Source organism: Mesoplodon densirostris, chromosome 16, assembly GCF_025265405.1.
Source record: "Mesoplodon densirostris isolate mMesDen1 chromosome 16, mMesDen1 primary haplotype, whole genome shotgun sequence".
NCBI lineage: Eukaryota > Metazoa > Chordata > Mammalia > Artiodactyla > Ziphiidae > Mesoplodon > Mesoplodon densirostris.
This window is the reverse complement of record NC_082676.1, coordinates 10,670,839-10,696,265: the sequence shown is the minus strand read 5'-3', so window position 1 is coordinate 10,696,265 and position 25,427 is coordinate 10,670,839. Positions and strand designations below refer to the sequence as shown.

The 25,427-nt window shown below is 48.5% G+C and overlaps 1 protein-coding gene across 6 annotated transcripts in view; it reads right to left on the bottom strand.

The window, feature by feature from the left end:
* NFATC2 (nuclear factor of activated T cells 2) overlaps nt 1-25,427 on the bottom strand; it is a 161,320-nt gene that overhangs the window by 66,656 nt on the left and 69,237 nt on the right. For all 6 annotated transcript variants that reach the window (XM_060120465.1, XM_060120464.1, XM_060120462.1 and 3 more), the window contains 2 exons: nt 14,898-15,100; nt 13,777-13,949 (listed from right to left, as the gene is read on the bottom strand). In XM_060120465.1, the coding sequence (XP_059976448.1) occupies nt 13,777-13,949; nt 14,898-15,100 (376 nt within the window). The remainder of the gene's footprint in view (nt 1-13,776; nt 13,950-14,897; nt 15,101-25,427) is intronic.

Genomic DNA, 25,427 nt, shown 5'->3' with positions numbered 1-25,427 from the left:
TCACACTTCTAGAATGTTCTCACCATCTCTCAAACCTACATAGCATGCTCCTATCTGTCAATGTCTGCCCTTTCAAGTCCTTCTCTCTGGAAGGTTCTTCCCTGATTACCCACATGGCTGCCTTCCTCACTTCTTGCAGGTTTCTCCTCAGATGTCACCTCCTCAGAGCAGCTTCCTTACCCCAACCCTTCCACTCTCCCCCTCAGAGTTAAAACAGCAGCACCCACCCTCTCTCCATCTGTCTGGCTGTGTCTCTCCCTCTTTCCCCTTTATCCTGCTTAATCATTTCCAAAGAACTTTCCACTTTCAGACGCACTACATGTAGCTTTACTGGTTCATTTGTCTTTTGTCTCTTCCCCACGAGAACGTGAGCCCAGGAGGGAGGAGCATTGCTTTGTGCATGCTGTGAGCCCAGGGCTGGGGACAGTTCCTAGGACTTAGCAGGGGATGCCTGAGATGGATGGATGCAAGTATTGACAGATGGAAGAAAGGCAGGAAGGAAAGAGAGAGAGAGAGAGAGAGAGAGGGAGGGAGGGAGGGTTGATGGATGGATGGATGGAGATACGTATGGATACAGATGTGTCTCAATATATCTTGACACACATATATATATCGATATCTCTACATAGCTGCACCTACATCTTCATCTGTATCTACCATGAGGAATGGCACAGCTTGAGTGTTTAACCACAATGACATACTTGAATGTTCACAGTAACCTTCTAAGGAAAGAAGCACTAAAATTATTCACCTTTGGGGAGCAAACTAAAGCCTAGGAGAAGTCAGATGGGGTGACGCTTAGATTTGACCCCTCCAGAACTGGTTTGTCCAGCTCCAGAGCCCCATCTCCTAGCCCCTCCAGCCAACCAGTTCTTCTGAAGGTGGGCTGCAGGAAAGAATGAAGACCCTCTCCAGATGCCTTTCCTGGGCAGGGTGAGAAATGGGTCCCATCCAGCATGAGGGATCATCTCCTCGGCCTCGCCTTGGCAGTGTGGGCCGAAGAGGACGGCCCTCCCTGGGTGAGTCAGCCTGAGCTCCTGGCCTTCCTCCCAGAGCCCAAGAACTGGGCAGAGGGCCAGCCCTTTCCGTGCCAGGGGCCTGCGGACCTCCCCATCCGGGAGCCGGGGACGCAGCCACGTGAGGCCCGAGGCTCAAACCCAACCCTGTCCTCCTGGCTGGCCTGGGCCTCCAGGTCCAGCACCCCCCTCCCTTCGGCCCCGGAGCCACGTTGAAATCAGTCCCTTCAGGAGCAGCCACACATTTGGTGACATTTAAGGAGTCTGCTGGACCAGACGCTGGACCAGACGCTCCCAGACACTTGACATTGAAAATGCAGCTGGATGACTCTCAGTGATGGCCCTGCCGGTATCTTCCCATCCCAGGCTCCGCCCAGGCTCTCTGTTCCCAGGGCCCCACCAGCCAGTGCGGTTCTAAGGGGCTGCCAGCTCAGAGTACGTATTAAAAAGGCCTCTCTGCAGAAGCTGCTAATTTCTCCCACATGGGCCAGGTTATTAAGCCTTTCTTTCAACAGAGGAGTTTTGTATGACTTCCTAATTGAGCTACCACCAATGGGGATTTACTAGCAGTGAAAGCAGCAGCCACAGCGCCTAGAAGAGCAGGTCCCGGCTTTTAAGATCTGCCTTTGATGCGTCTGGGGGGCCAGTGGGGGCTTTTGGTCCCAGGGATGGGTGGGGAGGCGGCAAGAGCCACCCTTCCCATTTTGCAGGTGGAAAGCCTGAGTCATGGCTCCTGGGCAAGCCGGCCAAGGGCTCCCAAGCCAGCGAGGCCGGGGACTGGACGTGGCCATGAGCTCTCAGCAGTGGGCGGGAGGCTGGGCTGGACGGCTGCTCCGTGAATCACTGTGCATTGCTGTGAACACAACTCGGCTATTTCCTGAAGCAAACTCATTGCTTCTCCCTCCACAGCCTCACAGTTTCAAGCAACTAACTGATTCTCCCTTTGCCAAGTCCGCATTTCCTGCTCCTTCCCCTTACTGAATCAGGAAAACTATCTTTTCTAATGAAAATTTAGAGTCCAGTCCGGCTTCCCGTAAGCTTTTATCTGGACTCCAGTCTTGCAACTCGAAGTGTGGCCCGAGCACATCAGCATCAAGGGAAGGGGGGGCGGTATTATTAGAGGTGCAGAACCTCGTGCCCCACCCCAGACCTACTGAACCCACATCTGCAGCTTAACAAGGAATCCACGTGATTCTTATGAACTATCAAGTCTGAGAAGAACTGCTTAGTGCTGGCTACACATGAGAATCAGCTGGGGAGTTGAAACAATAATGACCCCCCTGGCCCTAATTCCACCATTTTACGGACAGAAAGACAGATGCTCAGAACTCGGCTTCATGGAGAGGCAGCTCCTGCCTGGGTGAGGCTGTCGTGTTGGAGGGTCCTCAATTCCAGCTCAAGTCCCCACCAGGTGATCCTTGCACAGGGCTTCCCAGCTCTAAACCTCACTTTTCCCATCTGCAAAATGGGGCTGTTAGCAGACCCATCTCACAGGCTGTTGTGAGGGTTAAATGGGAGAATTCACAGAAAGTGTACTTGGCTCAATAAGTACCGGCCAGTATGGTGAACAACACGAAGAGCTGTAGCTCCTTGAGCAGCTGCCCTGTGCTCAGCGCCAGGAACAACTGTTGTCTTGTCTTAGCTATTTCACCAAATAAGTACGGACCGTGTCCACGTGTTTACACACAGTACTGCTCTCTTCACTGCTGTTCTTGGTGGATCCCGACCCAAAACCCAGGTTTCTTGGCCCTGAATCCCAGCATTTTTCAAAGGGAGCTTCCCAGGTCACCTGCAGCCGAATCACCTGGTTGGGGGAGGTGCTTAATAAAAATGCAGCTCCCCAGGCCACACCCCCAACACCCCCCCCCCCACCAGAATCTCCTAGAGGAGCCTGGACATTTGCATTTAAACAATCTTTCCAGGCGACTTGTTACACACATTCTGTTTGACAGCCAGGTCTCACACTTAAGAGGCCACCTGAGGACAAGGAGACCTCCTCCAGGGGAGGACCCCGCATCCTCAGAGAGCCCAGAGGCAAAGCAAATGAATTCAATTAGCCTCTGAAAGAGGAACTGAAGACAGGCAAACAGCAACCAAAACTACCCTCCTGGGGTCCACTTCCTTCCCTCTCTCTGATGCAGCCTCCAACACCTAGGGCTACTAATTGGGGTGACGCGGTCCAGGACCTATGGGAGGGCTCTCCGCAAGCCCACTGGGCCCCCCAGGCCTGAACCACCACCCGCAGCCGTCCCCACCGAGTCCCATTCGGCTCTTCAACCACTGGAGATTCCAGACCCTCCAAACCCCAAACCCTGCAGTGTTCTAACCAAACAGGGGGCCGCCAGCTTAAAGCCAAGCCCACGGCCCAGGTCTCACCTGTGGGTGGAGGCTAGACCCTCAGCTCTGGCTTAAGCATCAAGGTGGCCCGTGAAGCCAGGAGACTACCTCAGGCTTCCCTCCTGCCCCTGGATTCTGGCACGTCATGAAGTGGCTTGGGGCTCCTACGTTTTATGAGCTCTGAATCAACAGGGCGCTGTCGGTTTAGCCAGTTTGGGTGTTTACTTTCACTAGCAACAGTGGCTGATTGGGAGCGGAGCCGGGGGTAAAGGCTCAGAGAGGGAAATTCACACCGGGCAGGGGTCCTCCAGGTCAGCCTGGACAGGGGACTGTCTGCAATTTGCCCTGTCACAAGGCTGCCTGGCCAAGAATGATGATCTACCCAAGAACCTCAGGAGAGAGTGGGGAGAAGCTGGTCAGGGAAATTTGGTTGTGCAGAATGGGTGGGTTCTGCTAATAACAGCGAATAATTACAGCTGCCATAGAGAGTGCCTCGGATTCCAGCACTTTTTATATATGTTTTTGTTTATATTATAAAGCACACACATGAAGAAGCAACTTACGGTCATGGGTCAAAGTAAGGATGCTGCCACGTGAGAGCCTGAGTTCGAAGCCCAGCTCGGTGACATCCAAGCTTTGGGACCTTGGGCAAGTCATTTAATCTCTCTGTGCCTCTGTTTTCTCATCTATAAAATGGGACTCATCATAGGGCCAACCTCAGAGAGCGGTTTGCGGATTAAATGAGCTAATGCACAGGAAGTGAGTGGCACCTCATCAGGGCTCAATGAATGACCGTTGTGTTTATTTTTTTATTGCTAAACTTCATGAGACCACAAGCAGGAATGATTCCCATTTTGGAGGTGAGGGCGCTGAGTCTCCCAAAGGAGAAGTCACATGCCTGAGAGCTCACAGCTACGTAAGGCAGACAGGCAGAACTTGAACCCAGACTGTGGGATTCCCCTACCCAGAGGGACCCCTTTTTAGGAAAATGGAGAAGGACCCACCGGGAAAGCCGCCAGCCAGCCCGGACCAGGAGGAGAGCCCCCTTCAGTCTCACTCTGGCCCAAGCACTGACCACCCCCAATCCCAGCTGCTGTAAACGCTTCCTGTCTGTACATCAGGGCCTGTCCTTGGCTGTGAGCCTGGCCCGGCTGAGCCGGGCCTGGTCCAGAACATGGTGCTAACTCAGGCCTCGCCTGGGAGGGGCCGGGAGCAGGACCGGCAGACTGGCCCCTCAGGCTCCCTCAGACCCCGCCATGGCCACTGATGGGTCTTCCCTGGGAAGCGGGAGGCTGGGACAGAGGAATCCAATTCTCCCCGAGTGTGGGGTTCACCTCTGGGAGGGACCCGTCAGCATTCACGGCACGGGACTGGGGCACGGTGTCTGCAAATGCAGGGGGTCCGCAGTGCATGAGACCACCTGCCAGTTCTGACCTCAGGGGATCTCAGCTTCCTCATACGGAAAAAGGAGCACAAACAGCGGCCCTGAAAGACTGGTACCTCTCGTCCAATCCCCACGGTGCTGGGTCCATAGGAGGGGCTCTTATTCTTCTCCATTCCAATACATTACCAAGGAGCCCCCGCAGAACATTCCCACATATCTCCAGTAACCAAGACCCTTCCAGGGGGCTCCATGAATCTCCATTTGACTAATGAGCTCCCTGGTCACTGGGGGACCCAGGCAGCCCAGACAGAGAAAAGGACATGGGTTTTTAACCCCCAGCTCTTGCCCCTTCCCTTGCCAGCCACGTGACTCTCAAATCAGTCAGCCCTTCTGAACCTCAGCCCGCTAGATATAAGCTCAGAGTCTTTGAGTCTTCCCAGGCTACGATGAGGGTAGAAACAAGTTAATAGACGTGACAGTTGGGGGCAGGTGGCACTTGGCAGCTCTTCAATAAATGGGAGTTTTGCGTCCCCAGCCCCGCCAAACTAGCTCAGTAAAAGGCCATAATCGCAGGGTCAGGTAACCATATCAATCAGTGGAGAAGCCACCCCAATCCTGGGCTCCCCAAAAACTCAGCTTTCCTGTAATCGCCACCCAGCCAACCCACAGCACCAGACAGATAATCATCCAAGCTCCTCTTAGCAGCAGGGCGTGCGGCTTGCTGCCAGCTTGCCTGAAACAATTAGTGTTTGTTAAACTCCCACACCTACTGCTGCCTGGGCTGTGGGCTCTCGGCAGTGACAGAGTGGCAACCAGAGGTATGTAACATCTGCTTTGCAGAGCTACAGGGAGGGCTGCAAGTGGGAAAGTATGAGACATACCAGAAGAGAGGCATTGGGGTTATTCTACTGTACTGAGATAGGTACTACCATCCCCATTTTACAGATGAGAAAACTGAGGCACAGAGTGCTAAGTAACTTGCCCGGGACTAAATAGCTAGTAAGTGGCAGAGGCAGGATGTGAACCCAGAACCACAGTCCTAACCATCACCCTAACCCTGCTTCTTCCCATCATGTTGGTTTTCTGATGTTTCTGAATGTGGTCCCTTAGTCATTGCTTAAAAGCCACCTTAGAGAGCCGGGGCGGACAAAGGCCTGGCCTTCCTGCCCTCTGCCCAAATTTCACCCAAGATTTACTGCTACAGGGTCTCGAGGGAGACAATCCATTGCAGAGTGGTGGGAGGGTGCCCACAGTTCCCTAAGGGTCGCTGATCTGGTCTCCAGTTTATATGAGATGACGTCACCCTTTGGAGTTTGGGCCCAAATTAGTCTGTCACTCGTGATGTAGCTCAACCTTGGTGTCCTGGGATCCAGCACGACATGGTCGTCACAGTTGGCCTGGCCCCTTACTAGCTGTGTGATCACAGGCAATTAGTTTAACCTCTCTGTGCTTCAGTTTTCCCATCTATAAAATTGGAACAGATGCTGAGTTCCTGGTGTCCTCACAATGATTTAGCAGCAACAGAGAAAGTGCTCGACATACAGCAGGTGACTGATAATAGTTCCTTGTCCTTTACCTCTTCCCCCCTCATGTCCCCCTCATGTCCTTCCTTCCTTCATTTGGTCTTCAAGTATTTATTAGCATCTACTATGTGCCAGGCACTGTGCTAAACAAGTTTTAAAATATAAATCACATCATGCCAGTCCCTTATGTAGAATTCAAGGCTTCCTGTTTCACTTAGAATAAAATCCAAAGTCCCCTGCTTCCTCTCAGACCTCACCTCCTACACCTCTCCCTACCCCTGTCACTCCACACTGCCTCCCTGGCTGCCTTTCTGTTCCCTGACGATGCCAAGCTTATCCCTGCCTTAGGGCTTTGCACCTGCTCTACCCTCCAGCTGGGCCATACTCCCCCGTCACTCAGGTCCAGGTTAACAAGCCACCTCTTCAGAGAGGTCTTCCCTGATCAGAATGACTAAGGTTGCTGCTCCCCCACCCCCAAGTCACTAACACATGATCTTTGTTATTTTCATCATGACAGTTAGCTCTGTGTGAAATGATGTCTCTGCCTGCTTGTTGACTGTGGGTTTTCCCCACCAGAATGTGACCTCCATGATGGCCACGACTTTGGTTTGTTCACTGCTGGATCCCCGGCTCCTAGTACTATATAATGCACTCCAAATATATTTTTAATTAAAAGAATAATGTTAAGGGGCCTATAAGAATTATGTGGGTCGTTCTGGCTTCTGGAAGGAGCAGATGGACAAGAGAGCATCTCTGATTTATGAAGCAAAGCAAAATCAATTTGCCTGTCTGATCTGATTCTAAGGATTTCCATAAAGCACTGCTGTGTGGTCCCCCACCTTCCACGTCAGACTTAGGAGAGTGTAGTGGAGGAGTAAAGGGGAGGTGGTGAGGCAGGGAACAGTCTTCGGCTGTCTAAGCTCTCACTTTCAGAAAAAGGCATAGGAAACAACTGAATTTCCATATGGAAAACAATGGAACCGGACCCTATCTCACACCATACGCAAAAATTAACCTGATATGGTTTGTATCCCTAAACCTAAAAGCCAGAATCAAAAAGCTTCTAGAAGAAAACAGAAGAGAAGACGTCTGCTATCTTCAGATAGATGGAGATTTCTTGGGAGAATATAACGAGTAATCATCCCAAAAGAAAAGAAAATAATAAATGAGACTTCATCAAAATAAAATATTGATGTTCTTAATAAGACACAGTTGAGAAAATAAATAGGCAAGCCACAGACGGGGGGAAAATATTCATAATACATAAATCCGACAACAGGTTCATACCCAATGCAAAAGAACTACTGTAGATTAACAGTAAAAATATGAGTAACCCAATAAAAAATGGGCAAAAGCTCTGAACAAACACTTCACCAAAGAAGACACAGGATAGCCAATAAGCACAAAGATTAGGGCTCAGCATCATTAGTCTTTAGGGAAATGCAGATTATGGGTTATGCACAATGAGATACCATTTTACTCGCTGTAATGGCTACAATTAGAAAGACTGACAAAGCCAAATATTAGTGAGCAAGTGGAATTCTCAGACACTCTTGTACATACAGAGTGTAAAACAATTTGGAAAATACATAAATTGGAACATATGTTTTTTTCCCCGTGACCCAGCAATTCCATTGCCGGGTATTTACCCAAAAGAAATGAAAGCATCTGTCCACAAAGGCCTTGAAGGGAAATGTTCATAGCAGCCTTATTCATGATCCCCAAACCCCAGAAACAACCCAAATGTCTATCAGTGGTAAATAAACAATAGTTATATTCATACAATTGAATACTGTTCAGCAACAAAAAAAAAAGAATGAACCACCAAAATCACCCAATCACAGTGATGGATCTCAAAAATATCATGCTAAGTAAAACAAACCAGACACGAAAGAGTCCATACTGTACTATTCCATTACATGAAGTTCTAAAATGGGGAAAGCTCATCTATGGCTATAGAAATCAGAACAGTGGTTGCCTGTGTATGGGGCTGGGGAGTGGGCACTGGCTGAGGGGTAGGAGGAAACTTTCAAGAACGAAGGGAAACGCCCTGTATCTTGTTTTGAGTGGTGGTCACACTGGTGTATACAATTGTCAAAACCACTGAACAGAAGATTTACGGTCTGTGAAATCTAGTGTATCTTAATTATACTGTGGTAAAACACATTTATGTCACGAAAAGGGAGAGACTGAAAACACCATGTAAGAAAAGCCATTTTCTAGTCCACACTTCATACCCATGCCCCCAGTTCCTGCAAAACGAGCAAAGTGAATTTACACTCTGTGCTCTGAGTGGGCAGGGCTCGGTGGGAAATTGCTCTAGGTGTTTCCTGAAATGTGATGAAGAGAGGCCCCTTTGCAGGGCAAGGAGAAAACCCAAGGAAAGTTCTCACGGGAGAAGGCATCTGCCCCTGGGGACACATCCACTCTGTCTCGTGGCTGCCTGTCTCTCCTGCTGGGCAGCCTGGGGACACTGTTTTCACACTTTCATTTTTTTCAACAAACATTCTAGAGACAGTTGCTATGTGCCAGGCCCTGGCTAACACCCACTGGTCCCTAACCTTACCTAAGAGAGATTGATAAGTAAATTGGGTGTCAGTGCACAGAGAGGGGACCCTATACCCTGTGGGGTGAGGGCAAGCTTCCTCCTCGAGGGGCCATCTAAACTGGGGCCTTGGATAAGGAGGGGTTAACTAAGCAACTGAAGGATGCGGGCACCCCACCTCCCAGCAATAGGTCTCTAACTCTGCCGCATGTCAGAAGCACTAGGCACCTCTGAAGTCTCTGGGTTTAGGCCTCAATGCAGACCAACTGAATCAGAGTTTCTGGGGAGGTATTCAGGCATCATATTTTTTCTTAGAAGTCCCCAGGTGATTCCAACATGCAGCTAAGATTGTTCTGGATGGAGGTGAAAGCACAGGCAGAAGCCTAGGAGCCAGAGGAAGATGCCCGTGGATTTGGGAATTGCGGAGCAGAGAGAAGAGTGAAGCCGAGAAATGCAGCTGAGGAGGTGTCGTGGGTTGAACTGAGCCCCCATCAAGACTTCCTGCCCACCCAGAACCTCAGAATGTGACCTCATTTGGAAACAGGGTCTTCAGTGATGTGAATAAGGATGAAGATGAAGTCATCCTGGATTGTGGGGTCCTAAACCCCATGAGAGTGTCCTTAGAAGAGACAAAAAAGTGCACACAGAGAAGGCCACGTGAAGATGGAGGTAGAGATTGGAGTGATGTGTCTACAAGCCAAGGAATGCTGGTGATCACCGGCCACCACCATAGGAGAGGGGCCTGGAACAGACTCTCCCTCAGAGCCTCCAAGAAGGAACCAGTCCTGATGACACCTTGATTTCGGGCTTCTGGCTTTCGGATCTGTGGGAGAATCAATTTCTATGGCTGGAAGGCTCCCAGGTGGTGGTAATTGGCTTCACCAGCCCTGGAAACTCGCACAAGAGGGAAGCAAGGGTTCCACCACCACAAGGGAACTTGGAGTTGAAGCTGAGAGCTCTCAGAAGCCCAGGGGGTAAGGAGAACTGTCCCATTCCAAGGGTCCCAGACGAGGAAAGGCTGCCCACAGCTGTGACCGTGTGCAGGGTCTCTGTTGGGCAAGACAAGGGTGTTGCCTTCTGACCTCTTCCACGTTTTCCTCCAAGTGGGAGGAGGGTGGGGCAGCCTCCAGAGCTTGGGAGACCAGAGAAGGTTCAAAAGAGTCTCTGCTGAGAATAGGGGAGGGAACTCAAAGGACCTCCGTGGCAACACTGAAGATCCACTGGAAATAGAAAACTAGAAACATGGGGCGTCCCTCTGTGCACAGGTGAGATTTGACCTTGGGCACACTGGCCTATAAATAAATAGAAGAAATCTGCCTTTCTAGCAAGTAACTCCACTTTCCAAAGAGTGGCCTCCAGTAGCTTGTTCAAGACTTTTCTACTAGATTCTGAGAACTCAAACCTTGATCCCTGAGACGTCACGTAAAAGACATCTCCAAAGTAAATAAGTTAGCCTTGCAAATAAGCACCAGCCCACTGAGTGTTTTTCTTACCAACCTATCTTCCCCAAGGGGTGTACATGAAGTCAGTGAGTCAACAAATATTTATTGTACACATACTGTGTTGATACATGTCACAGACTAATTTGTCAACAAATATTGAATATCTCCTTAAGGATCAAACAAACAGTAATTCAATTAGTCCATAAATATTTATGGAACTGCCAGGCACTGATCCAGGAAAACAGAACAAAGGAGGAGATAAAAATGACAGAAGGGGCCTCCCTGGTGGCGCAAGTGGTTGGGAGTCCGCCTGCCGATGCAGGGGATACGGGTTCGTGCCCCGGTCTGGGAGGATCCCATATGCCGCGGAGCGGCTGGGCCCGTGAGCCATGGCCGCTGAGCCTGCGCGTCCGGAGCCTGCGCGTCCGGAGCCTGTGCTCCGCAACGGGGGAGGCCACAACAGTGAGAGGCCCGCATACTGCAAAAAAAAAAAAAAAAAAAAAAAAAAAAAATGACAGAAGGCTCTGCCTTCCCTCTGTGAGAGGGAAAGCGGCCCATCGGTAGCTCCACTTGGTATTGCCAGAAAGGCTGGTGTTGTAGAAACCAAAGGAAGCTATTTCACAGAACTAGAAAGTTGGAGACTCTGCCTCCGCTACCTACCGAGTAAAAATGAGTAAATCACTTTAACAAGAAATCACCTTACCAAGAAAGTCTCAGTTTCCTTATCTGTCAAAGCACAGTAGTTGAATCAGCCAAACACCTTTTTTTTTTTTTGGAGGGGTACGCGGGCCTCTCACTGCTGTGGCCCCTCCTGTTGCGAAGCACAGGCTCCGGACGCACAGGCTCAGCGGCCACGGCCCACGGGCCCAGCCGCTCCGCGACATGTGGGATCCTCCCAGACCGGGGCACGAACCCGCGTCCCCTGCATCGGCAGGCGGACCCTCAACCACTGCGCCACCAGGGAAGCCCCAAACACTTTTTTATAAGAATAGGAAAACAAAACAAAAAAAACTGCTATGTTCAAAGTTCAAACAACTTTTGACACCCTGAGGATCTTGCTGGAGGTGCATGCAGCCAGTGATGATCCTTAAAGTCTCAGATTGACAGGAGACAGAATGACTTGAAGGACCCAAAGATGGTGAGGAACAGGAGCTCCTATAAATGGTCCCTCCTGAGGCCTTCTCATCCCCACCTTGCTACAAACCACAGCCCCATCCTGGAGACTGAGTCATTTGCCAGAAAGGCAAGACCTTATCTTCTCAAAATCCCCCAAATCACTGAGGAAGAGCCTGAGTTTCCTTCCCCAAATGTCTTGAGATGTTCAAAACCAAGACCAGGGTGGGGCAGTCACCACGACTAAGCACTTGAGGGACAGGGGTGGGGTCTGCTGGGCAGAGGAGGGGAATTCCTCCTCTGTTTCTGTGATGATGTTTTTCAAACACTCGTTTTCCTTTGTTGTCTGCTGTGGGGGCCTTCCCCTCTAACTTCAGAGCACAGACTCACCACCACATTCAGCCTGGTCCTCATCCTGACTCACCAGCCTGGAAGAGATCCCAGGCCTCCTTCATCCTTTTCCAAAGACCAATCAAGACCAAGTTCTGGCTTCTCTACCAAAGAGGGTCCACCCTCTCCTCCTGCTGGCTGAAGGCCAGTCTTCCTCAATGCTTTTTGCATAAAATATTCATACTTTTCCTTTCCTCATTAGTGTCTGATTAAGACTACCTCTGATGAATCCAAGCCACGTGCAGTTCTCAGCTGACCGACAGAGTATTTTGACTTTGTTGTCGCTTTTTTAAAAACCAGGAGATTATTGGTTTATCTTAAAAAAAAAATCAGGGGCTTCCCTGGTGGCGCAGTGGTTGAGAGTCCGCCTGCCGATGCAGGGGACGCGGGTTCGTGCCCCAGTCCGGGAAGATCCCACATGCCGCAGAGCGGCTGGGCCCGTGAGCCACGGCCGCTGAGTCTGTGCGTCTGGAGCCTGTGCTCCGCAACGGGAGAGGCCACAACAGTGAGAGGCCCGCGTACCACAAAAAAAAAAAAAAAAAAAATCAGATTTGGCCACACTGAGTCGACACTCCCACATGGAAACACTGGCTGGATTTGGGTAAGAGCAACCCATTTAGGTGGGGAATGTGCCACCCTGGTCCCCAGTCTCTACCACTACTACCCACCCAACCCACTCCACTCATGTCCACGACCTCCCTCGTCTCTGCAAGTAAGCTGATTTTGTGACACCTAATTACGGTAAAATGTCCAGTAAAAAGGGGACAAAAAACCCTGAAACATAATTGAATATGCAACATTACTGTAAGAGCACAAAAATATTCTTAGAAGAACGAGACTTTTTAAAACTAATAAAAACAGCTTTTGTTTCTGGAACAATGCTGACTTCTTTCTTTATGCTTTTAAAAATGACCTCTAAACTCTCCGAAGCTGAGCAGACAATAAGCTTTGTCACATCTAACTACAAAATCCAACAACAAACTTGCCCAAAGTACCTAAGAATGATCGCCAAGTGATTTCTTCTTTTGAAGCCTAATGTAGCTGGGCCAAGTCTCTGCTCAGAGACCTTCCAAACAGCAGATCTTGGCCACTCTGTACTGGATTCTGAAAATCTTCTGCATCTTTGTGTGGGTTAGCTTACACCAGGCTGTAAGCTCACTGAGGACAGGGAAAACATCTTGCTCATCTGCAGGCCCCCAGCACAGCACCAGACACTGAGCAGATTCTCAGTAAACACCCAGGGATGGGCTGAGGGTGATGGGGACGTGTGGCTCCTGCATGCCAAAGCTCCTGCTCAAATCCCAGCCCTGCTGAGACAAGTTACACTACCCCTCATCTCTCTCCCTCCTCTTCTCTAAAATGGGCATCATGACACCAGCTATTGCCAAGGACTGCTGTGAGTATTTAAAGAGTACTACACACTGAGCACTTAGCCTAGTGACCAGTGGAGTCACAGTGCAGTAAGCGAGAGCCACCGTGATATATTATTATTCTACTGAAAGAAGAGAAGAGGAAAAAGGGACTTCCCTGGTGGCATAGTTGATGGGACTCTGCGCTCCCAATGCAAGGGGCCCAGGTTCGATCCCTGGTCAGGGAACTAGATCCCACATGCATGCCGCAACTGGGAGTTCGCATGCCACAACTAAGGAGCCTGCCTGCCGCAACTAAGACCCGGCGCAACCGAACAATTAAATCTAAAAAAAGAAAAAGAGGACACTAAGTACAGTGAACTCACTCCAACTGCATCTACCCTTTTTGAGACCAGCACAACACTTATACATTTCAAATCTTCTAAACCAAGCCGTAGGCTACTTATCAGCCATATTATTTTTGACAGTAAACCCTCCACAAGTAAATAGAAGCAGAGAGAAACCCTGAAATGTGCTCTGGCCCCTTTGGTCATCTTGGGCCACCGCTGACCCCTGTGGGTCACACATTCCTGCTGGGTACCTTGCCCAGGCTACACTGCCCAGGGTCACATACAGTGCACTTGCCAAAAACCGACCCTGCCCAGAACCCAACTTACAGCACTCGATGGGGTTAGATGCTGTCTGCAAGGAGACGACCCTTCCGCTGGACTCTGGAATGTGCACTCGGAACACCAGCCTCACCCGCGTGTTCTTCCTCCCGATGTCCGTCTCGCCTTTCCGCAGCTCAATGTCCGCATTCCGAAGCTTCAGGATCCCCGCACAGTCAATGCTGCCGGAAAGTCAAGAACCCCACTGACAACTGACCATCTTGGGGAGCAGGAAAGGTCACCCACAAGGGGGGCGGGGGATGGCAATACACGGATAAATTTTTCAGCCAGGAATTTAAACCAAAATGGGGGTAAAACACAAAGTAATTAGCAAAATCCCCCAGTGGAAATCACCTCTCTAGGGAGATTCTGCAGGCTCACGTTTCTACCCTCAAAAGTACCTGAAAAACTCAAACGTGCAACTGGGAAAAATTGATTATGGACTATGTAATAGTAAGAGTAGTAATATGGACATTAAACACCTTGAATTTGATCAATGTACCGTGGTCATGTAAGAGAGCATGCTTGTTCTTAGGAAATGCACGCTTAAGCATTTAAAAGTAAAAAGGCATGATGTCTGCAACTAACTCTCAACCGGTTCAGGAAAAAATAAAGAGAGGGGGAGAAAAACAGTAATAAAGCAAATGCAGAAAATGTTAACAATTGGTAAATCTGAGCGAACAGTGTCACAGGAGTTCTTTGTACAATTCTTGCAGTTTTCATGTTTGAGATTATTCTCTAATAAAGTTTTTTAAACTCCAACACACGGGTGCAATGTTTCCCACATTTTAGCCATATGCATATCAGCTCTGTGAGGTTAGACCTATCTGCATAGTTGTTTAATAATTTTAAGTCAAATAAATGTATAAATGTAAAAAAATTTAGCCTCATCCCAAGCAACATAAACCAAAGATGCATAAGTATTCTTCCTCTCAATACACATTGAAAACATCTAGGTCTAGAACTTTTAAAATGGAAACTTTTAAAACAGAAACCTCTGTGGGTCCTTCACAAATTGGGAACCACCGTCTACGGTTGCTTCCATCAACTCCATCCTCCTCCCAAATCCCTGCCACTTGGTCCCATCACTTCCCCATGAAGACCCACTGCCCTCAGCCCCCAGCCCTTACGTTGCCCTCATGTTGTTTTTTGGCTCCAGCGGAATCTCCAGGACTTTGGTGTTGCCCACGATCTTCTCGTAGCTGGTGGTGGTGACGGTTTTCCCCGTGATCCGGTGTACCTGGTAGAAGGCATGGGGCTTAAGGATCCGCTCGTCGGCCGTCCCAATGAAGATCTGAAGCCCCAGCGGCTTGTTTTCCATGTAGCCATGGAGCTGAGGGGGAGAAAACAAAACCAAATTATTACAGCACCATTAACATACAGGGTATGGTGGCTATAGTCCAACAAACAAAAACATCGAAGAAGCTCATGAGCAGCAGAAAGAACACAGAATTGCTGCAATGTCTAGAGTCATGGAGAATTGGAAGCAACGTGCATGTCCAGCCAGAGGGGACTGCTTGGATAAATTATAGGGATCCTCTTTAAAATGGAATATTAAGCAGCCCTGAGAAACAGTGTGATAGATCAGAATTGCATTTATGGAGAAACAGCCAGAAACTATGTTTAATTGGTGATCGGGGGTCAGGGGGTGGTAGTGAGAACAGAAAATGATTGGAAAATATAAACCAGAGCTCTTGACAACGGGTTGCCTAGAAAGAAGGAACTTTCAGTTTTTATATGACTATATTCCAATTAACAAGTTAGATTTTATAATTTTAAAAAAGAAAGAGCAAGACAAAAGTACCGTCATCTAAACTGATAGAAAATTAAAGACTGGAAGAAAATATGTATAACATATAACATGCAAAGGATTAATACATACAATACATAAAGAATGCCTACAAGTGAATAAGTAAAGGACAAGATTCCTGGCCATCCTATTTAAAATCGAGTCCTACCCCCATGGCTGTCCCTAGCTCCTTTCCCTTCTTTTTAATCTCATAAAATATACTATATATTTTCTCAATTCCTTTTGCTTGGGTCTTTCTTCTACAACTAGACTATCACCTCATTGAGGGCAGGGATGTCTATTTATTTAACTTGCCACAGAGTCCCTAGCACCTAGAATAATGCTTGGCACACAGTAGGCATTCTAGTACCTATTTGCTGAATGAATTAAAAATGAATTTTTCAACAGAAAATTGGACATGAGATTTGAACAGGCAATTCACAGAAAAACAAATGACCATTAGTATAGAAAAGATGTTCAACTTGCCTTGTAAACAGGAAAATACAAATTAAACAACTATGAGATATCATTTTTTGCCCATTAGATGGGCACCCATGTAGATATTTGATAATACCAAGTGTTTTGGAGGCTGTGAGAACACAGACACTCTCCCATAGCTGATAGGAACATAAACTGGTATTACTATTTTTGGAGTAGCAGCTATTAATATTAAAAGTACATATTCCCTATGACCTAATAAATTCACTCCTCAGTATGGACCCCAGATGAAATGCTGTGTGTGCAGGAGACATGCACAAAAATGTTTACTAACACGAACAGAATAACGAACAATTAGTTTCATCCATTAGGCTTATGAGTAATACACGTCCAGGCTATGAAAGACTACAACAGTTAAAAAACCAGTATGGTAGAGGTCTATGAACTTCACCCGGAAGATCTAAGACATACTATTAAAAAAGAAAAGCAATTCGTAAAAAAATATATGGATAGCAGGATACAACTTATTTTTTTTAATGCTGAATGTTTCGATCCATTCATTTATACTCATGTAAATGCAATAGGAAAAGGTGTGGAAGGATGTGCTCCAGACTGACCACACCATGATCACTTCTAGGGATGCAGGAGGAGATCAAGGTTGAGAAGGTGATCAAAGAGGAATTTAACTTCATCCACAAAGTTATAGGCAGAAAGAGCTGCCTAGAAACGTGTGGAATTTAACACTGGTTTTGAAAATGATACATAAGAAAAGAAAAAAGGATGTTGAGCTAAGAGTTAGAAGGTGGGTTCCTGTCTTGCCGCTCCCCAGCTGAGAAATGCTGGGCAAATCATGTAATCCTTCTGCGCCTCTGCAAACTGGGCGGAAGGGGGGTTAGGACAAGTGACAACTCACTGAGACCCCATCCTTCCTTAGAGTTCTACAAAATTTCAGCAAGATCTCCCGTCAAATGCCCAGAACCAAAGGCTCCAGGGCAATAGATAATCACACGTGGTCTAGAACTGCACTGTCCAATATAGCAAGCAATACACAAATGTAATTGAAAGGTCAGTTTCTCAGTCACACGAGCCACACCTTTCAAGTGCTCAATAGCCACAAACGGCTGGTGCCGTAATGAACGGCACAGATACAGGATGTTTCCATCATTGAGAAAAGTTCTTCCAGACAGTGCTGGTCCAGAAAGATGGTGTTCTCTTGTGCCCCTCTAAACACTGGACCAAGAGGCGAGCTAAGGGCGGAGCAGAGGCAGATGGCAACCTTCTCCATAACCTGCCAGGCTGACACCTACAACATTTACATAAGCGTCTGATACACACCCGAGAGGGACCCTGGGGCAAAGGTGGAAATGAAGTCAGTCTCTTGTCTTTCTCCCCCCTGCAAACTGAAGAACAGGGGGCTGTTCTGGACAAAAATCAAAGGAGGAAGGGCAGCTCTGAGGACAGATTCTGGTTTTGTTGTGCTTGCTTTGCATTTGGACCCAAGATAAATATCTTTCCTCACCTCCTGTCCTGGATTTATCAGGAGGTGGTAAACACAGTATCACTCAGAATCAAGGAGGAGAGTAGGTAGGATAGATAGTGACCCCAATGGTCTGAGGTTCCTTCCTCCTGCCCGGGATCTAAGAGCAGAAATTGCAGGCTGCATGTACTCAGGGTAAACAGCCAGAGAACACCTGGGGATAAAATCTGTCACATCCCAAAGGAGTCCAGCCACCTCTAGTCCCCTCCCCTGATGGCACACTCGTCCAAGCCACTACTGCCTCTCCCTGGGTGACCACCACTGCTCCCTAACTGACCTCTTGCTGGTCTTTAACAGAATAGCCCTCTGATCTTTAAAAAATGCAAAGCAGACCCAGATGTTCCCCTGCTTACAACCCTCCAAAGACTTCCTGTGGCCGGAGAATAAAATCCAAACTGGTACCATGGTCTATGAGGCTTCCAACAGCCCAGCCTCTGTCTTCCAGTCCTTCCACCCCATTAGGCTCCTGCCAGCACCAACCATCCTTCTGTTCCCTGAGCACACCAAGCTCTCTCCGACCTCAGGGCCTTTGCACAGCCATCTGCTCTGCTGGCATACTCTTCTACTGGTACATTTAGCTCTCAGATCTTCAGGTCTTTCCCAAGCCACATTAGTTACATACACCCAGTGCCGGAGCCAGCTATTTCAGCCTTGCAGTTGGTTAAATTTTCAGGAATTTTAAGAGCCATTAGACATTACTTTGATAGCCTGAAATTAGCCACGATGAGAATATTTACGCCACAAAAATTGGCAAATGCTACAAATCGGGGCTCTTTTTTTCTAGAGAAGTGGATGGTAAACATTCACTAACACCACAGGAATAGTTACTTCATTACCATCTGAAATTTTCTTCTTAGTTGTTAATTTGCTTAGCATCTCTCTTTTCCACTTGAACAGGAAGTCCATGGTAGGAGGAAGCGTGTTTGTTTCGTTCAGTATGATCAATAAGCACGTGGAATCAATGGTCACCATCAACAACGGGGCAGCAGCTAAGTGTACACTGTCCCCAGGCCAAGCACCACACTCAACGTTTTACATGTATCACAATTCTAGGTAGGAGGGGCCCATTTTATAGGTGAGAAAACTGAGGCTGGCAAAGTGCTGGCAACTTGCCCCAGCGGACACTGTTAGTACAGGGCAGGGCCAGGATGCAGACTCTGGGCCTTCAGGCTCTAAGTCCATTCCCAGTGCACTGTCTGTGCCCTTGGCATCTGATAGATTCACAGTTGCTCTCTGATCTACAACTACAGCTCAGAAAGTGCAGATTAGGTTCTCAAAGGAAACACGAGCAAGTGCTAAATTATAAGATCTAGGGTGCCCTTCCTGCTGAACAAGAAGGGGTGGGGGCAGGGGAGGAGGAAGGGAGATGGAGGGAGCCAGAGAAACAGGCAACAGCCACCAAGACAAACAACGGTGCCCCTCGAGAGAAGAACCCACTTCTTTAAGCAGGAACTCTGTGTGTCCCGGAGCAGCCCCTGGTTGAGCTGGACTAGCTGATGCCCTGTGAGCAGATGGAACCCACCTCACCCTCGTGAGCGCCCCCTCCCACGTGAGACAGGTCTCTGCTGTCAGAGGGCGTGGTAGAGCAGGAAGGAAGAAAGGATTTCACGTTTGGTCAGAGGTACCCAGCTCTCAGTCCAGGCCCTGCTTCTTATCAGCAGCTGTGTGACCTCAGAGCAGTGACTCCACCTCTCTGAGCCTCCATTTGCTCCTATAAAACAGGGACATCACTTCCCACTGCCCAGGGCTCTTTGAAGGCTAAAGAAGGTGACCTTTATAGGGCCCCAAAGCCCAGCACACAGGAGGTACCCGTGAAACGAGAATTCTCCTTGTCATCGGAGGATGATGCAAATCAAAACACGGAGGTGATAGGACAGAACTGAATGGAGAAGCGAAGAATGAATGTGAAAGACTCACAATGTGAAAAACAACCCAAAACATCCTCATGTGCGGTGAAACCCAGGCACTCATTCCATCGTCTCTGTGGGCAGCTAAAGAGGCCCTGACGTGGAGGGCTGGGAGGAGGAGTGGGGGAAGAAACCACACCATCGAGCGTGGAAAAAACACTTCCCCTCCAATCCCCACCCTCCCCTTCCCTGAAGGTGGTAGAAGATGACCAGAGCGTGTGCATTCTGGAGGAGGCTTGCCAGCTCTCCGGAGGTTTGATAAGACCATATGGCTATTTACTTGCCTCTCCAAAAACTGAGTGATTTGGGTCTTGCAAACAGAACTTGATGCCTTGGGATGGCATGACCTGCCCTCAAGGTCTCAAACGCCCCGTTGCCCCCATTTTAGGAAGACCTGGGTCTCGAGGCCTCTTTCCAGGCTTCTTCAAAGATAAGGTCATCTCAGGAGCATGGCAAGCACGGTGGTCTCCCAGCCATAGCAGACTCCCGCCTGCCCACCCACTGGAACCTAGATGCTCAAGGTCAGCCAACCTCCAAAGCAGAAGAGGCTCCACTTCCTGCAGCCAGGGTGAGAGCAAACGTCTTCTGCTTTTCGCAGAAAATTTCCCAAGCAGTCTACAAGATTCCAGGAAGAAGGCGTGCTTCTGGGGCACATCATGAGGGTCTGCTGCACAGCTAGGGGGTGTCAGAGCTGATTTAATCTGCACAGCAACACACAGAAGGAAAAGCAAGGTGATCCCTGTTTTGGGTGAGAAAGCCAAGGCTCAGCGGGGTTAAGTGACTTGCTCATGACCCTAAGCTCCAAAGCCATCGAATGGAAGCTCAGGGGTGTGGCCAGATTTGCTTCCCCTGTGTGGCTGCTGCCTCCTGACGCTCCCAGATGCTGGACTATATATATTACAACAGGCAGGTCCATCCCACCAGCTCAGCCAAAGGAACCCAGACTTGAAATGGTCTCCACATCTCAGAGACCCCCCGTTTCCCAGAGAAAGCTCACCAGAACCACGCCTGCCCCCAAATTCAAGCTCTGCCCCCTCTGAGCAGCAACTGAACTGTCCTGATGCACCGGTAAAAGGGCATCGGTACATGTTGATACTTGCTCTCCCTTCGTCTTGTTATAAAAGTAATAAGGGTTCATCATTCATCGCAGAAAAAAATAGACAATATAAAAAAATATATATTATAGAGAAAATACTCTCTCAAAATAAATAAGCATTTTAGTGTACATCCTTCCAGACTCTTCTTCTAGGCACTTAGAGAAACATATCTGGGATTCTATTTCAGATATTGTTTCCACTTAACAATATAATGTGACCATTGCCCTTTGTCATTAAATGTTGTTCACTGGGACAAGCTCAAATAACTGCATAGTATCTCCCTGGGCCTAGACTGGCACAGGGCAACTGAGGTGCCCGGGCACATGGTTTAAGAAGGCACCGGCTCTCAGGGCTGTGCAAATGTTATCTGAGTACCTGAAAGTGAGTGCTACCTTAAATTTTGCCCTCCCCTGCATCCCTTGTTTCCATCCTATGTTTGGACTCACAGCTTAACCTCTACAGTTGGGCATTTAGGTTGTTCAAACATTCCCCATTATATACTGTTGCAATGAGAACTCATAAATGACACTTCCTTGAAAACAATTTTTCTATCAACTCTGTTCAGAGTTTTTAAATACTCTCAGATGGATGAGGCTGCCATCAAATCTGAAATGTGGGATTGATTTTCAACATGGCAACGGGCCAAGGAAACTGTTTTGAATTTTACTAAAATCAAACTTTAACAATGTTAAGTAGCATTTTTTTTGTTGAATTTGGAATATTAGGAAATTGGTATCGTCCTCAAATATTACATTGTGAAAGAAAGGAAAAGCCCATGGGGATGTTTTATTGTAATTCCCAACTGCCACACAGCATGCAGGGAGAAAGTTTTTTTACAAATACACGTGGATCTCAAATTCTGCCTTTTACCCCAAGCCCACTCCCATCTCACACACACACACACACACACACACACACACACACACACACACACCAGGAAAACTACTCCATGATTTTACTCTTATCTCAGTGATGGCAACAGCATTACATATCCATCTAATGAGCACATATTAATGACATCATTAAAAACCCTAATTCATGATAACTCCCTCCGCCTCACCTCCATATCGGATCCACCTCAGAGTCCTGTCAATTTGATTTCCTAAAGTGCACTCAAATCCATCACCATTTCCCCATCCATCACTTCCACCCTAGTCCAAACTACGACTATTTCTCTCCTAAAGAGTTTCCCTGCATCCCCTCCGGTCCCCATCCACGACTTTCTACCCTGTGGCCAGAATGACCTTTTATAAACTCCCAGCTCCCACTGACTACACCACCATGTGTGATCTGACTCCAGCTCACATCACACCTCGACCCCCTTACCAGGGGCTCCCTGTGTCTGATCTTTCAGAAACAATCCCCCTGTCACCCTCTCTACCACCTCTGCCCTAGGTAATTCCTAGTCATACTGCAGAATGTGACTCAAATATTATTTCCCAAAAAAAGTCTTTCCTTGCTCCCCGGACAAGGTGGGGCCTCCCAGTAATAGTCTTCTTTGTTATATTTCTCATAACTGCAAGATATAATTAGGTGCCTAATTAATTGTGGCATGCCTGTCCCCTTTCCATCCTCCTAAAGTTCCATCAACAATTCAACTGCCCTTTTACAGAAGAGGAAACGGAGGCTCAGAGACATGAGGTCCCCAACCAAGCAAGCAGCAGTGCAGGGATTTGAACCCAGGTCTGACACCAGGAGGAATACTTCCTTCATCTGCTCTATGTGCGACTGATGCAAAAGATAGAACAAGGGTGCCAACCAGGTAAAACTTGACCTGGTTGAAAAATGTAAACCTAAGAGCAGAGCCCACAGAAACAGGGTGTGCCCCAATCTGTGGTAGACAATTTTGCAGTTATCTTTCAAAATTACAAATGTACACTCCCTTTGCTGTAGTAATTCCACTACTAGTAAGCGGGTTATCCCATGGATGCCCTGGTAGATGTGCAGAGAAAAATTAATGACAAGGTTATTCAGTGCAGCACTCTTTAAAATAGCAAAATATTGGAAACGACCTCAAGATCCACAAAAAGAGTACTGGTTCAATCAGTACTGGGATATTACAGAGTATAATACTGTTATCAAAAAAAAAAAAAGAATGAGTATGCTGGGGACCAGCATGACAGTGAATGGCAAGCCCTGGAGTTGTGCAGTGCACAATCTGGGCAACCACATGGGGCACCCTAAGGAAGCTTTTTATATAGCAATAGAGAATAATCAAAATACACCATAACCGTGAGAACAAATATATCTGTGTTTTTAAGGTGGAGAAGGGATGTGTGTGTGTGCATGTGTGTGTGTGTGTGTGTCCAAAATAAAAGTAGAAAAGAAATCAGGTCTTGTTTCAAAATGCCCACTGGACTTTGATCATTCCCAGTAAGGAGCTCTGTTGTCCCATGACTCCATGGTTGTAGCTCCCCTAAACCCACTATATTGGTTACAATTCAACTCAAATGAATGTATAACATAAAAAAAAAAGCCAAAATATTCATTCAAAGAAAGAGACCACCCCCCCACCCTGCTTTTCTCTTTGTAAGCCTTGACATTTCTTTTAAAGGCCACAAAGAAGGTAAACTAAAGCGATGAAGGTACAAATGCATGGGCAACGTCCCATCCCATCCTGTAAGAAAAGTAAAGACCCAGGACCCACCCACAGAAACGTCAAGAGCAGGAGTCCAAGGTGGAGGCGTTCAGCAAAGGAAGAGGCAGGCAGAGGTGCCAGCAGGGTCCCTTCGAGTTAAGGGTATGGGGCCCACACCAACAGAGAAGCAAACCGCACACCACACCCAGTGGAGCAGCAAGTCCTGGTGGCTCAACGTTTGAAATCCAGCGAGAATCTGCTTCTCACAAGCCCGGTTACCACCACTAGGGTCTGAGCTACCATCATCTCTTGCCTGGACCCGTGCAGTAGACTCCTTCCAGGGTCTCCCTGCTTCCATCCTTGCCCACCTCTTCTCCCCGCCCCGCCACATGATCTTCTGCACACAGCAGCTAGAATGATCTTTAAGACTGTGCATTAGATCTTGTCACTCCTCCGCTCAACCCCCGCCCCCGCCCACCCCGCCACAGCGAACGTCTTTTTCGGATCAAAAAGCCAATGTCGGGCTTCCCCTGGGGGCGCAGTGGTTGAGAGTCCGCCTACCGATGCAGGGGACACGGGTTCGTGCCCCGGTCTGGGAAGATACCACATGCCGCGGAGCGGCTGGGCCCGTGAGCCATGGCCGCTGAGCCTGCGCGTCCGGAGCCTGTGCTCCGCAACGGGAGAGGCCACAGCAGTGAGAGGCCCGCGTACCGCAAAAAAAAAAAAAAAAAAAAAAAGCCAATGTCTTTCACATGACTCAAAAGATCCTATACGATCTGACCCCTCTCCTCCATCTCCGACCCTCCCTCCCCGCTCCCTCCACCGCAGCCACACTGGCCTCGCTGTCCTCAGACAAGCCAGGCACACCAGGCACGCTCCAGCCTCAGGGTCTCGGCACGCAACGCCCCCTCTGCTCGGTGCGCTCATCCCCCTCCTCCCAGGGCTCATCTTCCTCGTCGCTCAAACCTCTCCCCAAACGACCCCTTATCAGAGAGCCCTTCCCCGACCACTCATCCCAACATGGCACCCCACGCCCATCTCACTCTTCACCTACCCACCCTGCTTTATGCTGCAACAGCCATTTATCATAGCCTGACGTCGCGTGATATATTTTTTTGATTTTTTTTCCCTTCTCCGGTCCCTCCCTGACTAGAGCATCAGCAGCTTCCCTATCTGGCTCACAGAGGCATCTGCAGTGCCTAGAACACCACGCAGGTGCTCAACACGTGAGCGAGGGCGGGGAGCCCCACCAGAGGGGTCTGAGTGGCTATCATTCCTCCAGACCCTCCCCTCCCCCATGACAAAGGGCGGTTATGCTGCCCACGCTGGCGCCAGGCAACTAGCTTCCAGGCCCACGGCGAACACTGTGTCCTGCTCAGCGTGGGCGGGACTCGGCTGGTTGGACAACTGACACCGGGACTCCCCTGCTCCAAGAAGAGGTGACACAGCATCTCCAGGGTGTGATGGAAGAGGGGCCCCATGTCTGCTTTCTCACCCAAGCGGGGATCCCGCTGGCCGGATACGTCTTCAGCCTCGCAGGGAGACCTCTGTGACCAGACGCCTCTCTGCTAGCGTCACATTCTAGTTTATTATTGTATTTTATTTTTTATTTAAATTGAGGTAGAGTTGATGTATAATATTAAAGTTTCAAGTGTACAACATTGTGATTCACAATTTTTAAAGGTTGTATTCCGTTTATAGTTATTATAAAATATTGGCTCTATTCCCTGTGTTGTACAATATATCCTCGTAGCTTATTTATTTTATACGAGGTAGTTTGGACCTCTTCATCTCCCCTACCCCTATCTTGCGCCTGCCCGCTTCCATAGGGCCACATTTTAAAAATCACATGGTGAGCCATAAAAAGAGAATGAGACACTTTGCACGGGCTCGAAAACAAAACAAGTCAGTCTCTCTCAGCATTCTAAATTAAGAATCAAGTCATTCTATATTTCTCACATCACTGGAAATTAAAAACAGACATATCTACCGCAGAGCAAGCACGATGACTGAAGAGAGAGGCTTGATGGCCTGAAACATGCTAAATTTGTTTCCAATTACCATGTCCACATTTGAAACCCCAAGGAAGCCATAGAAAACAGAGTGGCGAGATCAGAGACAGGCACATTAGCCTAATGGGATTCAGGACCCAGTGCTGCACCCCATTCTCCTCTCCCCACAGCACCGCCCCCCAGGGGTCATTGAACAAAGAAACTGGGTCACTTTGCCCCCTCCCTCGTGGAGACACCAACTTTCCCTTCTCCGGTCCCGCCTGCCCCACTGTACTCTCAGCCCCCTGCTTCAGGTCCACTCA